General features: G+C 42.0%; 1 protein-coding gene across 9 annotated transcripts in view; it reads right to left on the bottom strand.

Annotated features, from left to right (window-relative positions):
* The window catches only part of DNAH8 (dynein axonemal heavy chain 8), a 343702-nt gene that overhangs the window by 55102 nt on the left and 272798 nt on the right, over window positions 1-15802 (bottom strand). For all 9 annotated transcript variants that reach the window (XM_055263328.2, XM_063632277.1, XM_063632276.1 and 6 more), the window contains one exon: window positions 10859-11019. In XM_055263328.2, coding sequence (XP_055119303.2) covers window positions 10859-11019 — 161 coding nt within the window. The remainder of the gene's footprint in view (window positions 1-10858; window positions 11020-15802) is intronic.

The following is a 15802-nucleotide window of genomic DNA, read 5'->3' as shown; positions in this document are numbered from 1 at the left end:
TGCGTCCCAGTCTGAGTCTTGGTCCTTAATGCTCATTATGTTCCTCTTCTTTGCACTCTGTCCTTGACCACAGTCCTGCAGTCACTTCCTTCCCACCTCATCTCCAATCTGAGAAACTCCTGCATGTCCTTTAAGACAGCAGTCCCCAACCTTTTTTGCACCAGGGACTGGTTTTGTGGAAGACATTTTTCCATAGACTGGAGGGGAGGGGGCAAAAAGGTTTCGGGATGATACAAGCACATAGCTTTTATTGGGCACTTTATTTCCATTTTTATTACATCGTAATATATAATGAAGTAATTATACAACTCACCATCATGTAAAATCTGTGGGAGCCCTGAGCTTGTTTTCCTGCAACTAGACGGTCCCATCTGGGGGTGATGGGAGACAGTGACAGATCATCAGGCATTAGATTCTCATAAGGAGTGTGTAACCTAGGTCCCTGGCATGGGCAGTTCACAGTAGGGTTCTCGCTCCCATGAGAATCTAATGCTGCCACTGATCTGACAGGAAGCGGAGGCTCAGGTGGTAGTGCTCACTCACCTGCCGCTCACCTCCTGCTGTGTGGCCCAGTTTCTAACAGGCCACGGACTGGTATTGGCTTGTGGCCCAGTGGTAGTGGACCCCTGCTTTAAGGCACAGCTTAAATGGAGCCTCTCTCACTAGCTTTCTTTGATCCGTAAGTTGGAATTGATTGCTCCTCCACCTGTGTCATCATAGCAATGTATACATACCCTGATTTTAGAGTTTACCATATTGTACCTCATCAGCATTTGCCATTCATCATCTTCCCCAATAGATGATGCGCTCCAAGAGCACGGACTGCATCTTACTCATCTTTGTATCCCCAGGTTAGCCAGACAGTAAGTTCTCAACAAATGTTTGTTTGTTGAATTGAGGCCAATTGGCTTACATTTTATTAAACCTTAAATATAAAGGACAGCAATTCTTCAATATTTAAAGGGCATGAAAATTTACTTATTCCTTCTTATGGTAAAAACATAGTCTATTGTTATTATTGTTTTTTGACTTCCTGGCACCTTTCAATGTGTGTGTGTGTGTGTGTGTGTGTATAAATGCCTTATTACAACTTTTGTATTCATTTCTAATAATGAATTAGGAACATTCATTTCTAATTATTATATATCTATCATATAATATGACAATACAATATAATAATAAATACATTTATAGATATTAGAAATATCTATCTATCTCTCTCTTCTTGAGTCTTTGACAATTGATAAGTGCATATGTTTTCATAGGATATTTTCACAGGATTCCCCCTCTCAGAGTTACTTGTATTTTTCTTATACTTTATATGACTTTTAAAGACTGTGATTGTGCCCTACTTCAAAATTCAGGAATGGGTTGCAAATGTCTTTTGTGCCATATATACATAGTCCTCAAAACACAGGAGAATCGGAAAGATATATTTTGAGAGTGAAGTAAAACTATTCTTCTTCTTATATTATCAATGCAGATCTTTAATGATTAAAGACAAGAAAACCACAGTAAATTTCCATTCATGCTAAGAAAAGCAGAGTTCATGATTCCTACCTGTTCTAGCTACAAATAAAAAAAAAAACATAAAGCCCCCATATCCAAATTCTCAGGTGCTCTCTCAGTCACCTTCAGCTTGAGCCCTCTGTGGAAGCGTGCTCAGCACCAGGGGCTAGGTCCCAACAGCGCACACCATTGCAGCGATGACCATTTTGCTCTCGGCTGACTCTGGCAAGTTCACTGGTGCTCCAAGGAGAGGCTGATGGAGATGCTGCTGCTGCTAGATCCCACCTAATAAATCACTTTCATGGTGAGTGATTTAATTTTTTATGAGATGATCTGAACACAGGCCTCAAAACATAGATGTTGGGAAGAAGCCTTGAAAAGTTGATCCACTGTGAATAAGAGCTAGCCAAGCTCTCCCCAGCACACATTTTATTATGCACAGAATGTCATTCCCTGGTATTCTAGGGCTGAACAACTCACATTTCTTTTTCCACAATGTGATTTTATGTTTGCAAAGATATGAAAGGCAGAAGCCTAGTTAGCTAGCTATAACAGAGAATTGCAAATCTCTCTATAGGCCACAAAAGCCCAAGGGCTTTCAGGAGAACAGTCCTCATAAGTGCTTTGAGATGAAGAACAAGAGCTATAATATTCCTTGAGGGTTGGTTCTAAGTTATTTCTTGAAGAAAATTTCTCTTTAGAGTAAATATGGGAAGAAGCTCAGATTGCCCTTGTAGCTTGGTGGTTCTGGGAAGTCAGGGTCATGGATAATAGAAATGCAAAACAACTGAAAAACAGAGCTGTCTATGAAATAAACAACTACCTAATGAGATATTAGTGCACCATAATATCCAAATCAGTCTAGATTTACACACATCTTTGCACATGAAATATCAATGAGCACAAATTTTTTAAAAAATCTAAATCTCAAAAGTGTCCTCGAATACTCAAAGGAATACATTTCAGTTTGTATTGCATTGAAATGAATATAAAGGTTGTAATAAGGCATTTGATAAATTTCAGAAAGTAAAGAAACATGCATAACCACTGATGAGAAAAAGAGTGAAAATAAGCAACTATTTTTGACATTGAAAGAGTTGAATTTGCAGAGTCTTTGGTACCTTATAAATCTACATAATAAAATGTGAATAAACTGTGTATTTTCATGGTTCCTATCACTATGCTATCTAAACTCTTGAGAGAGATTTTACTTATTTTAAAGCATTTATTCACCTTGATTTCCCCTCCACTTCAGAGATTCTGCATTCTTATGCAAGGACTGAGAAGACAGACTTGTGATTCGCCCTGCCCAAATCTCCCTCTTCTCTCAAATTTATGGATGCTAACTTCAGAGTGAAGATTCCAATAAACAGGGGGCATCGAGTTCTCCATCATGGCCCAATTATAGCCTATCATCAAGTGATGGCCAGGCACCGTGGCTCATGCCTATAATCCCAGCATTTTGGAAAGCCAAGGTGGGTGGATCACTTGAGGTCAGGAGTTCGAGACCAGACTGGCCAACATGGTGAAACCCTGTCTCTACTAAAAATGCAAATACTAGCCGGGCATGGTGGCACATGCCTGTAGTTCCAGCTATTCGGGAGGCTGAGACATGAGAATCGCTTGAGCCTGGGAGGCAGAGGTTGCAGTGAGCCAAGATCGCACTACTGCACTCCAGCTTGGGCAACAGGGTGAGACTCTGTCTCAAAACAAAACAAAACAAAACAAAAACAAAACAAAAAACAAAAACAAACAAAAAGAAGCAAGAATGCTGTTGAGCACCATGGATGGTCAGATAAATTAATGATTCCTCTGGCTGGGGACATTCACACAGACTTAGCCAGCATATCTTAGAGAGTCCTCTCTCATGGCTGAAGCTGTTATCTCTGCACACATGCATTCAAATCTTTCACCTGGGCTCCAGTCCACATTTCTCACCCCATTCAGTTATATCCCATGTTCTTTCCTAGCTCAACATGCCTCCAACAGAACTCTGTAACTTCTCCTCTAACATACTCCTGTTCCCAACTCCTCCACTACCCCAGCTCCCAGACAAGCAATGTCAGGGGCATCTTTGACTCCTTCTTTCATTTCACTCAGAACTTGGAGAGTTACATCTTGCTGGAGCTGGGTGGAGACCAGAGGTGGGTTTCAGCTGGGATGCTTCGTCTGTTATTGCTTACTGCTTCCTGGTGGCTGGTGGGGGAACAGCAAGGGGCATAGCGAAGTCCTCGAAGAAGGCAAGCTCACTTGCCAGGATTCCATCCACCAGATATTTCAGAGCCAGAGGAAAGAAGAATCAAACCTAGGACAAGGCTTACTCAGAGACCAAAAAAATTACCAAGCACAGAGCTGCAGAACAGAGCTGACCACCTAAGCAGGAACCAGAAATGGGCTAAGACATACTGGGTAAAGGGGATCAGGGATGGGTGGGAGAGACCCCAAGGCAGACCATATGGGAAGTTAAGGATGAAGAGAGATCAGAGGATGACCACAGGTCTTACAGGCCCGCCAGCTGCTCTAGCAGATATAATCCCCCATTTTAGGCAGGGTTCCAGGGCTTTCTACTTGACCTCACTAGTGTGGTGAAAGGTTGCAAGATCTTGATACTATTTTGGGAGAAGCTCGCTTATGGCATCCTACAGCATGCATGCCAGTGACACCATGTGGGCCTCTGGACAGAGCTGTGAAGAGAGACTTGACAAAACACAGAAGGCTCACCATGCCCTCTCTAACAGTTTGCAGCAAGAAACAGATTAACAGCTACAGAAGAAGGTTCTCAGCCATTGCTCTGCATTCGCTAAGTCCTATCAGTCCCCCCTTGAGACCTGTCCTGCAGCTTCACTCCACCCCATGATCATCCCTACTCTAGGCCTGCATCCTCACGCACCTGGACTTACCCACAGGGTACCCGAGGTGTTGATTAGTCACCTTGGGTGCTCTAGATGAGGTGGAGAGATGAGCCTTGTCACATGGCAGAGAACTTGTCTTTTATTCTAACTGCTGTGGGAAGCCATTTAGGTGGAGGAGAAGCAGAGGAGAAGTAGATGGAGGAGATTCAGTTTGGGGCTTTTAAAGGTCAAGTTGTCTGAAAGACATGCCAGTGGATGTCACATAGAAATCGTATAAATGACTGTGGAGCACAGAGGAAAGGTTTAGACAACATATATGTGGCATGTTGATGTTTTAAGGACCATTGGTAAAGATGAGCTCTACTCAGGAGGGAAGGTGGACATGACTATAAAAGAGGTTAAAATGTGAGTAGAACATAGGCCATAGATTTATAGGCATGTGAAGGGAAGGGAAGGCTCTTTAAAGCATGAGAGATACTAGATCACACTGCTACCTGGACCATACACTGAAGGGTGATGCTATTAAAGTCATGCTTTGCAGTCTTTTGCATTCTGCAACATATTTTGTTACTCTGTCAGTGTGATTTTGCCACTGAGGACTGAGAACCTGCTGAGCCGGACAGCAGGAGAACCCTGTGAAGAGGAGCCTCTGGCTCTGGTGAGATGTTCATCTGTGTCAATACTAAGTTCCTTCTTAGTATTAAGTAAGTATAACCACCATATAACAGTATAACCACTGTTTCTCAGTGGTTTCTCTGGGATGTGTTGGCAACACCATAGTGAAGTGGTTGAACAGAGCTGCCTTGATAGATTGTATTAAGAAGGCTAGTACATTCCTTTTGGAGACGCACCAGAGTAGCTTCGAGTTGTCATCAGATTTCAGACCAAGGTCTATAGAGCTAGCGTTATGTCCACACCTCTATAACAATTTTATTGAATGGGTTGGACTCAGTATAGGGTAAGGAAGAAGTGATTGCATTCTTTACCACATTGTACTGAGTCCAGCCTATTAGAGTAGATTAAAGACTACTTTGCATGTCTTTGTGAAAATAAATATGAAAACCTAGATGAAACAAATAATTTCCTTGGAGAACACAACTGACAAAATATTGACTGCAGTGGTGACAGAGAAATACGAAAGATATCAAAGAACTAGCACTGAGCCCAGATGGTTTCACAAGAGAATTCTACCAAACTTTAAAGCATCCAATACTACATAAATTGTTCCAGAGCTTAGAAAAACTTCCAAATTTTTACAAAGCAAATATAACATTGATTAGTAATTAAACCTGATAAAGATGCCACAAAAACTCTAGGCCACTCTTATTTATGAATATCAATGCAAAATTCCCCAATGAACCATTAATAGAGTATATCACTACATTAGGAGAAGAATAATACCTCAGAACCCAGTGGTATTAATTTCAGATTATCTGTAGAAAATTTGAGTTAGGAAATCCATTAATATAATTCACTAATTTTTTAGGTGTTTAGGGGAAAATCATATGATTATTTCCATAAATGTTGAAAGGCATTCAACAAAATTCAACACCAATTTCTGAAAACAACAGAAAAATACGCATGCAACCATAGCTAGGACAAGCTCAGAAAAAAAAAAAGAGCAATGACAGGAGACTATAAAACTACCAGACAATAAAACATACCGGAGACTAGCTAAATTTAAAACAGACTGCTACCAAATAGAAAGGAAAACAGAATAGAAAGCCCAGAAATGGACCCAAGTACCTATGGAAGGCAATTCTATGTTAAAGGAAGCAGGAGGCCAAGGCTGGCTGATCACCTGTGGTCAAGAGTTCAAGACCAGCCTGGTCAACATGGTGAAACCCTTTCTCTACTAAAATACAAAAATTTGCCAGGTGTGGTGGTGTGTGCCTGTAACCCCAGCTACTCAGGAGGCTGAGGCAGGAGAATCACTTGAACCTGGGAGGTGGTTGTAGTGAGCCAAGATCATGACATAGCACTCCAGCCTGGGCAACAGAGCATGACTCTGACTCAAAAAAAAAAAAAAATCACTGGTGATAGGATAACTGGATTGCTATTTTGAAAAAGAATGTCATCCATACTTATACCACAATAAATTCCTAAGGGGTAAAAGAACTAAATGTAAAAAAATGAAACCATACAAGCACTAAAAAAAAAAATGTAGATGATTCCTTTATACCCTGATGAGGGAAGAAGCTTTCTTACTATTACTAAAAATCCAGATGTAACAACAGCAAGAACAGAATTTATGTAGTCATAAATTTGACTGCATAGAAATAAAAGGAAATGACAATAACACTTCTACCTGATCAATGGGGGAAAAATCACAAGCAAAGCTAAAAAACTGAGAAAAATATTTGCAAACCACATCACAAACAAAGGGTTGTTATCCCTAATATATAAATAAGTCCTAAAATTAAATAAAAAGAATAAAAACTCCATTGGAAAGGAATGGACAGACTATATATAAATAGCCCTTAAGTATATGAAAATTTTCTCAATTTCACTCAAAATAAGAGAAGTGAACTAAAGCTCTGCTGAGACAACATTTCTCACTGTCATATTGGTGAAGGTTCAAATGCCTCACCAGTGCTCTGTTGATGAGATTCTGAAAAACGGGCACTCTCACAGACTGCAAGTAAAAGTACAAAATAGCATAACCCTATGTAAGGGAATTTGACAATATTCACTAAATCTTGATCTAGCAATCCCACCCATAACAATTTACCCTGAAAATACATCTCTAATAATATGAGAGTCCACAAGCATAAAGTTATTAATGGAAGAATTATTTGAGATAGCAAAATATTGGAAGCAACCTAAATGCCCATCCATAGGCAAATGATTGAACAAACTATGATCCATATAAACAATGGAGCAGCATGCAGCTGTAAAAAAAATAATGAGGAAGATAATAAAGACCTGATATGACGTGACTTACAGGATACATTGTTAAGTGAAAAAAGCAAGACACAACACAATAGATACAGTTTGGCAACTTTGTATAAGAAAGAAAGGGTAATAACAACATATATATATGTATGTACATGCAAAAAGAAACACAGGGAAGATAAACCAGAAACTGTGTTTGGTTACCCATAAAAGAAGAAGGAAATGAGCTGAAAGGGTCTGAGACTTCTCTAAGAACAACTTACTATCAAGTTGTAACTTTTCAACCATATTCATATTTTACATATTCAAAACAATAGCATGTGTGGGGGAAAAAAACCCTTAAATGTAATACAAACAGAAACAAATAAACATAACTATATATCAATTGATAGCATAACCACACAGAAAAAAAAATCATTAATCCAAGTGACCTTTGAACACACTACTCTTTATACCTAGTGGAATATATCCTAACGACAAAAAGAACTGCAAAGAAATCTTGACCTCTACTTAATAGGTTTGTTGCTGGTAGTGGTATTGGCATAGTAATTGCAAGTAAATGAATACACATATTGAAGTTGCTGGGAACCAGAGGTTTTACAGTGGGAGAAAGGAGATACCAATATGGAATGGGGGAAGACAAAGAACAACCCTGAGGTATACAATCGGAATTGGAGTTATTTGTATTAACTCATGATGTTTTCAAAAGTACATGCTTCCTAGCTCTATCCACTGAGAGGGCATACAAACACACACACAGAGAAATATATGTGATTATATATAGATATAGCTGTAGATATATAAACATACAGAGATATAAATATAGAAGGAGAAAAAGCAAATGGATCAAAACATGAACAATTCTTGGATCTCGATGGAACGTATGAACGTTTACTGTATGTGCAACTTTTCTGAGCGTTTGTAATCATTCCGAATAAAAAGTCAAGGAAAAAATAGTTTGTCTTTGTCTTTGTCTCCAATCGCTTTTACATTTGAGTTGTACTTCTCTGGACCTTTTCTAGCCCTGGTTCATCTTTCTTGAGAGCTGGTGAGTGAAACAGCCTGCGGTGAACAAGGCCTAGGTGCACCATCACCCTGGGTGAGGGTGAAATGGTTTCATCTTGTTAGGATCCTGTGGATTATCCAGGAACCAGCTCTTGTGACTCCCCAGTCTCTTGTCAAGGATGGAATTAAAGTTCAGAGCCCTCATATGAGAACATTTTCAGTCACAAATTTGCAAGTGCATTAAGACTTATCAGTTGTTTCTCTGTCCACTCACGTGAACTTGTGGGATCTTTCTATGGAATCTCCTCATTGATCACATCCTTCACACTCTAGAAGAATTTAGCAGCACTGATTCAGTCAACAAATACTTCTTGAGCCCCAGGCACTGCTATAGCACAAGGGATGCAGGGGTGAAAACACACACAAAAGTTTCAGGTGTAGTGGAACTTATGGTACAGTGGTGGTTGTTGGACAATAACAAATCAGTAACTAAAGTGTAGAGTATGAGGCTGGGTGCGGTGGCTCACACCTGTAATCCCAACCCTTTGGGAGGCCGAGGTGGGCGGATCACCTGAGGCTGGGAGTTCGAGACCAGCCTGACCAATATGGAGAAACCCTGTCTCTATTAAAAAATACAAAAATTAGCCAGGCGTGGTGGTGCATGCCTGTAATCCCAGCTACTCGGGAGGCTGAGGCAGGAGAATCGCTTGAACCTGGGAGGCAGAGGTTGTGGTGAGCCAAGATCGTGCCATTGAACTCCAGCATGGGCAACAAGAGGGAAACTCCGTGTCAAAAAAAAAGTGTAGCGTATGTCAGTGGGTGATACAAACTATAGAGAAGAGCAGGCCAGGAGGACAAGGTCTTGGGCAGGGTTTGGGGAGTGGGTTGCAATCTTTAAATAGCACAGCCAGGAAAGGCATCATAGAAAAGGCTACATCTAAGCAAAGACTAGAAGAGGTAAAAGGGTGAGCCACTGTGATATCTAGGAGAAGAGAGGTTCCAGGGAGTGCAAGTATCCTGTGGCAGCTGCTGTCTGGACTGTCTGAGTAACAGGAAGCCGTCTGGCCTGAGTAACAGGAGCTGAGTGGGCACGAAGGTGGGAGAGGACTGAAAGAGCCAGGGTGGGGAGGTAGAGGGCAGTGGCACTATTTGACTTTGTAGGTCATCTGTATGTAGGTCACTGTCGGTCTTTGACCTTGACTCAGAGTGTCACGGGAACCTTGGGAGGATTCTGAGCAGAGGGTTGATGTGGTGTGACTCACATTTTTAAAGTCTCAGCTAAAGCAAAACTACTTTCCTATGCTCCGTCTTTCATAAAATGTAAGAGTTGATTGTCAATCCAATCCCTGAGGAATCCTTTTTATTTCTTCACTTCTTTCCCATCCCCAGATAACTTATGAAAGCCTCCTTAAATAACAGCAAGAGCTGCCACTAACGAGCCTTCGTGGTTCCATCATGGGGGTGGAACGGAGCACTGGCATTTGTAGGTATTTTCAATCATGTCCACATCTTTGAAGATGAAAAGCAGCCTGGGCGAGATGAGAGGATATGGAGAAGGTGGAATCAACGTGGGTGTAGAGAGGCCAAAAGTGCATCCTCATGCAGGGAGCCAGGAGGGTGGTCAGAGGCTGGAAGGAAATTGGCAGCAAACTGGGACTCCTGGGACATCTGGCAAGGCCAGGGAAATGTTCATGTCCAAACCCAGAGAATTATTAAAATTAAAAGAGTAGGCCAGGGACTAGGAGAGAAGAATGCCCCACTCTTTGGGCATTCTCAGCTTAGAATCTGCCAGAGGAGTCTTGGTTTCTTCCATTTCCTGAAACCATTTTCCTGAATGTAAACCTTGTGACTTTTCATCACGGGGCCGCAGAGGACATGCGGTCCATTCCAAAGGATTCCAGTTCAGGTGCTTGGGTTTGGTAGGGATCTCTAAAGAGAGAAGGGGTGACACTTCATGCCAAGGGGCTTGGAACTGGGGAGTATTTCTTCTCTAGGTGATGAGTGGAGCAGGGATCTCATGCAAAGCTGAGCCCCTCCACTCTTTCCTCCCGGGGCTGTGCATCTGTGTCGGGTGCTCAAGGGCTCACTGCACTGCACCTACCACAGGCAGTGCATGACAAAAGGATGCAGATGAGCAAGTGAGGGAGAGGGGCCATGAGAGAGAGGACTGGGCAGAAATACGATTCTTCACCCTCCCATCTGTTCTCGCCTGGCTTTTTAGATTCTATTTATAAGCATTATATTCTTAATGAATTTTTGAAGAAAGACATGAGGAGCTGGCAGACCACTCTCCTGCTGGTGGAGAGCACCGCTACCACTAACAGCAACTCGTTTTATGACATGACAGAGGAGAAATAATCAATGCATAAATTAGAGCTTAACGTTGTCATAAACACTGGAGCATCAGGATTTAGTGAGAGGAGAGCAGACCAAGATATGACAAAGTTGTAATTGGGAGACAGGAAGCGACACTATTTTTCACAGTAAAATAAAAAAAGGGGGAAAGCAGAGAGATTAGGAGAGAAAATGAAATGCACCATCTTTGCCAGACTGAGTTACAAATGACCCCTTCAAATTAAAAAATGCCAGGGACTTACGTGATATCAGCATTAGGGTGAAGCCCAAAGACTTCAGGGTTATCTAGGGACGGCAGTGACTGGATGTATTCAAAATATTGGTCTAAGGTTTTGCACAAGGGGATTTTATATCCAGTATAAAAGCAGAATGACGGTTCAAACATCTTCTCGCTGAACCAGACCTGTATGTGAGAGAAAACAAAAGAAATAAAATCGATGAGCATCTAAATGAAAACTGCTACAAAAAAGGAGAGGGGCCACCTTATTTCCATTTTAATAGAGTTTTTAATATTGATTTTGAGAGTGCTTTAACAATACTACTGATAGAATAATTAGCACATATATGGAGAAAAAAGAGAGACCAGAACACAATTTGACCTGGCCTCCGTTTAACACCAAAGAAGATACTCACCAAGAGTAAGGACGAGAGAGTAACTCTACAAGCCCATTCTCTGATTGAGTCATTTGACAACCCTCAATTCCATTTTAGGAGTAGGAACATACTGCAAAGTCTGTGAGGCCATACTCCCACACACAAGAGAATATCTGGGCATTTTCATCACCCCACTTCTCCCCTACGTGGGGCTCATACCAGAAGGATGTGCCTGTGTGCAGTTTCACTCACACAGCAATGAGCCCCAGCACACGGCCAAGAGAGCTCCATGCAAACTCTCCCCTCCCACCCTGAGCTGAAGAGCTTCCTTTGCTAATTACGTCCCTGTCCACACAAAGTAAATGTATTCAGCTGCCTTGCTGTTTGCCTTAAGACATCCCTTTCTTATTCCATATGAATTATCTTTAACAAAACAGTGAGAGAACAAATATATGGTTGGTGTGAATAGACTTATTCTCAGAAAGGAAAAAAAATGATGCTAAATGCCTATGAGCCAGATTTGAGGCAATGACTTATGTCTCACAGCAATTTTCCCAGTGGGGAAGGAAATAATGGGAAGACAGGAAGAGTGGAAATGCAGGCACGACATCTGAATTACTCGGAGCACTTGACGGGAAAGAGGGACGGTGCCTTACTCTGGTTGGTCACATGTTCTCCAGTACCTTCCCTCCATCTCCTTCCTCCAGCTCTTTTTAGATCCAGTGATTGCTCTTAAATACCCTGTGTACTGATTCTCTCTCTGTTTTATCCTATTCAGCTCCTATGCATGAGCAGGCTGAGTTTAGAACCAGAACAGAATGCAAAGATAAGAGACACACAGTCCTTTCTTTCAAGGAGCTTGTGACCCAGCGGAGGGAAAAGCCAATTACTTAATAACCACAATACAAAGTGCACTAAGGCAAGAGGCAGAAGGAAATAAAAATAAGCAAAGTACTAAGGAGGTTTAAAGCAGGAACAAAGAACATCCAGGTGGATGTCAGCTGAGGTCTTCTCAAGGAGGTGATTTTTGGAGATAAGCCTTGAAGGAGAGGATTTTGACAGGAGAACTTGGAATGGGGAGGCCACATAAGCAAAGGCATAGAACTGATGCAAAAATGAGAAGCAGGTTAAGGGAATAATGGAATATAGGGTGGACACAATGTAGTCATAAGAGATAGGACAGGAAAAGTGAGGTGAGGTCATATCATGGATGACTGCTGATGTCAGGGTGAGGACTGGTGATTAATTCAAGAAATGGAGAGTAGTTGAAAGTTATTAAAGAGAACAGTATTATGAGCATGGTCATTACTTAGAAATATTAGATTTTTCACTATGTGGATGACTTAAATTGCAGGAAGACACCCTAAGGGGGCAAAGGCCATGGGTCCTCAGCACACAGACAACAAATGACCACACTAAATTCTGTGTTGCCAGATGACATGTATGTGTAAGAGCAAAATGAAGTTTCTTCCTGTTTTCCAAGCACTTTATACACACACAAATAGCTGAGTTTCACCAAATTTGGAGGCTATTTGGGGGCAAAGTCAAAATACGAAATATGAAATCTACATGGAGCTACTTTGTGAGTGGTCATCCCCCACGAACACCCAATACAGTTCTGCGATTGCTTTTAGCAGAGAGACTCTGTAAGATGCTGAGAACAGAGAAAACAAGGTTCAAAGACAAGCCCGAGATTGAAAGTCAGAGGGACAGAGGATGCCATGTGCAGGCATGAGTTTACAGTGGAGCTGCTTCTCCCATGGGCAACTCTGGATGACATGGTTGGGGTAGAGTGGAGGCAGTGCAGGCAGGTGGCTGTTCAGAAGGCAAGCCTGGGGCTGAGGATGAGATCAAACAGGTGAAGGCAGGTTGTAGGGGCCTGTGGGGCTTTTGTGCAGCCTTTCTCAAGAGGGTTGCTGCTGCCAGGTTCATGTGGTAAGCTCATGCCCTTAGGGCCAGAGACCCAAACTCACCTCTGGTTATTGATGACCATCTGAAACAGGTCCAAGCTAGACAGAGAAATGAATGAGGGAAAGCAACAAGACAGGAGGTTGGAGAGGATGTAGGGCAAAGAGAAGATTCAGTAGGATAAGGAAGTGGGGTGGCCAACAGTCAGAGAATTGAAGTCACTGAAGGTTGTGCCACTCTTAGGGAAGTCCTGAGAGAGGGGGAGGGAATAAGCCCACAGAAGCTACTCAGGGGCAAATGAATGGGAAAACAGTAAGATGAACTTTTGACTTAAGGCACTAATTGCTGAGAACGGAGTCCAGAGAAACCAGAATCAGATGATAGAAGGGAGTAACATAACTCAGGTGAGGTGGGAGTTGCTGTTACTTGGAATGGGGAGGCCACATTCCAAGCCTGTGCTTTTAGATCAGGAAGTCTGCACATCCCAGGCCCAGAGGACAGAGAATCTTGGGTTTCTAGGAGAGTGTTGAGGTCAGCTGACTAGTCCTCTGTGGCCCGAAATGCCAAATGTCAGAGTACAGGGAAGAAGTAGAAGAGGAAGAAAGGTAAGAGAGGGGTCAGAGAGCGGAATCCCCCTGCCTGAGATCTTGAAGGTGGAGCAGGCTGAGAGAGCAACACTTCTTCCTCCCCCTCCCTGTGCTCCGGGCTCAGACATCTCCCTGGAGGCTCTGGACCAACACAGCAGCTTTCCGTTGTCACTATCTACATGCTGAAGAATTCCAGATCCTTATCTCCATGCCTGAGCTCCACCATGACCTCCGGATCTGTACATCCAGGTGCCTTGTTCACCTTCATTCATGCATTCGTTCTTTTATTCAACAAATATTTACCGAGCACTTATATGTGTTGGGCTCTGTTTCTGGTGCTCAGAGTTTGGCACTGGTGTAATAAGACAAAGTCCCTACGCTCATGGCAGTTACGGTCTTAGACAACTTGATTTGGATGTCTAATAGACATCTCAAATGTTATATGATCAAAACCGAACTCTTAATTTCCAGCCCCAGCCAATAAAACTCATTCCTGCTGCAGTCCTCCCTCTTCTCTGTAAATAGCCCCATTCTGTGTAGAGTGGCTTAAGTCAAAACTAGGCGTGACCCTGACTCCCCTCTTCTTTCACCCATGCACTTGATACCATTAGCATTCTGCTGGTACTCTTGGTGAATTATATTCTGAAGATAACCACATCTTAGTCTCCACTGCTAAAACTCCAGTTTTAGGTACTTTTACAATTATTCTAACAAAGTATACTTATTAAGACATCTTTTTTTTCTCCTTTGAATCTCAAATACAGAGGTGGGTTTCTCACATTCCCGAGTTTATTATTTTTATGAATCTAGGCCCCTTTTATTTTAATTTTTCCCCATTCTGTCCTGATATCCACTCACTGTCTCCTTTTCCCTCTGAGGGCATCTATTTAAATGTACTTGATATATGTCTTAGAACATGTATTTATCCTTGTGAGCTATGCATATATTCCTTTATAGATCTCGCTTTATTTTTTTAAAAGCTCTGCACTCAACACTGTAAGACCTATGCATGATGTTATACAGGTCATTGCTTCCATGTGCTGCATTGTATGCCACCTTAGGCCTCTACAACAGGTAACTTAACTATTTCCCCATGAAGGATGCCTAAGTTGCCTTCAACTTCCCACTGCCACCAACAATGCTATGAATAATCTCTTTGGTACATTCTGACAATTTCTCTGGGACGTATATTCAGGAGGAGGATTCTGGTTCAGAAGGTAGTCCTCTCACACACTTGATATGACTATGACTAACAGGTTGCACCCCACAAGGGTGAGCAATAGTATGCCATGGTGCTCACCCACCACATCTTATCTATTCTCTTCGGAGTCTTTGGTTTTTGCAGTGGATGCTATGATGTGTCACTCGATCCTCTTTCAGGAGCAGGTACTCACTCCCCTGCACTGTCTGGAGTGTTGGCTACTGTGGACTCACAGCACTGTCCCTCCCCAGGAACTGCCCTAGCAGGAGGCAGCTGCCTCAGCCAAGGTCATATCTTGGAGGAAGGCTGGGGAGGAGGCACTTGAATGCAAATCTCCACCTCTGCTTCCAGGAAAACCATCTACGATGCTTGCTTTCAGCTCCACACACGATGTTGCCATGAATATTTTTGTAAGTGTCCATTTGTGGACTCTTTCTAGAAATGTCTACCTGAGATACCTAATTTCATTAAGTATTACTGGACTGCTTTCCAGGAGGTCTGTGTCCATTTGACCTCCCAGCAGCAGGGCTCCTCCCTCTGCACATCCTCACCAACACTTATTATTTTTCACAGTTCTCCATATGTAGCTTCAAGAAAAACTTGCTAAAACAAGTAAAGGCTAAAAATCCGTTTTTTAGCCAACCCCCAGCTTATCAAAATACTCCCAAAGCTTGTGCTTTGTTGTTGAGGCTTTAATTTTGTCAAGAAAAAAAAGAATCATTTAAGTAGAGAATTACTGGTATAGGTTCCAATATAAAGAATTTAATAACCATAAAAGACATCTGGTTTTTTTCCACTTAGGTGTTGTATATTACTTCCCTAAAATGTAAAACATTTTAAGAAGAGTTTGAGTCTGGTAGGTGTTATTTATTACATTCATCCTTGATGTGAAAGCC

The sequence above is a fragment of the Symphalangus syndactylus genome, chromosome 23 (assembly GCF_028878055.3).
Source record: "Symphalangus syndactylus isolate Jambi chromosome 23, NHGRI_mSymSyn1-v2.1_pri, whole genome shotgun sequence".
Taxonomy (NCBI): Eukaryota; Metazoa; Chordata; class Mammalia; order Primates; family Hylobatidae; genus Symphalangus; species Symphalangus syndactylus.
The sequence above is the reverse complement of the archived record's forward strand: the minus strand, read 5'-3'. Positions and strand labels throughout refer to the sequence as shown.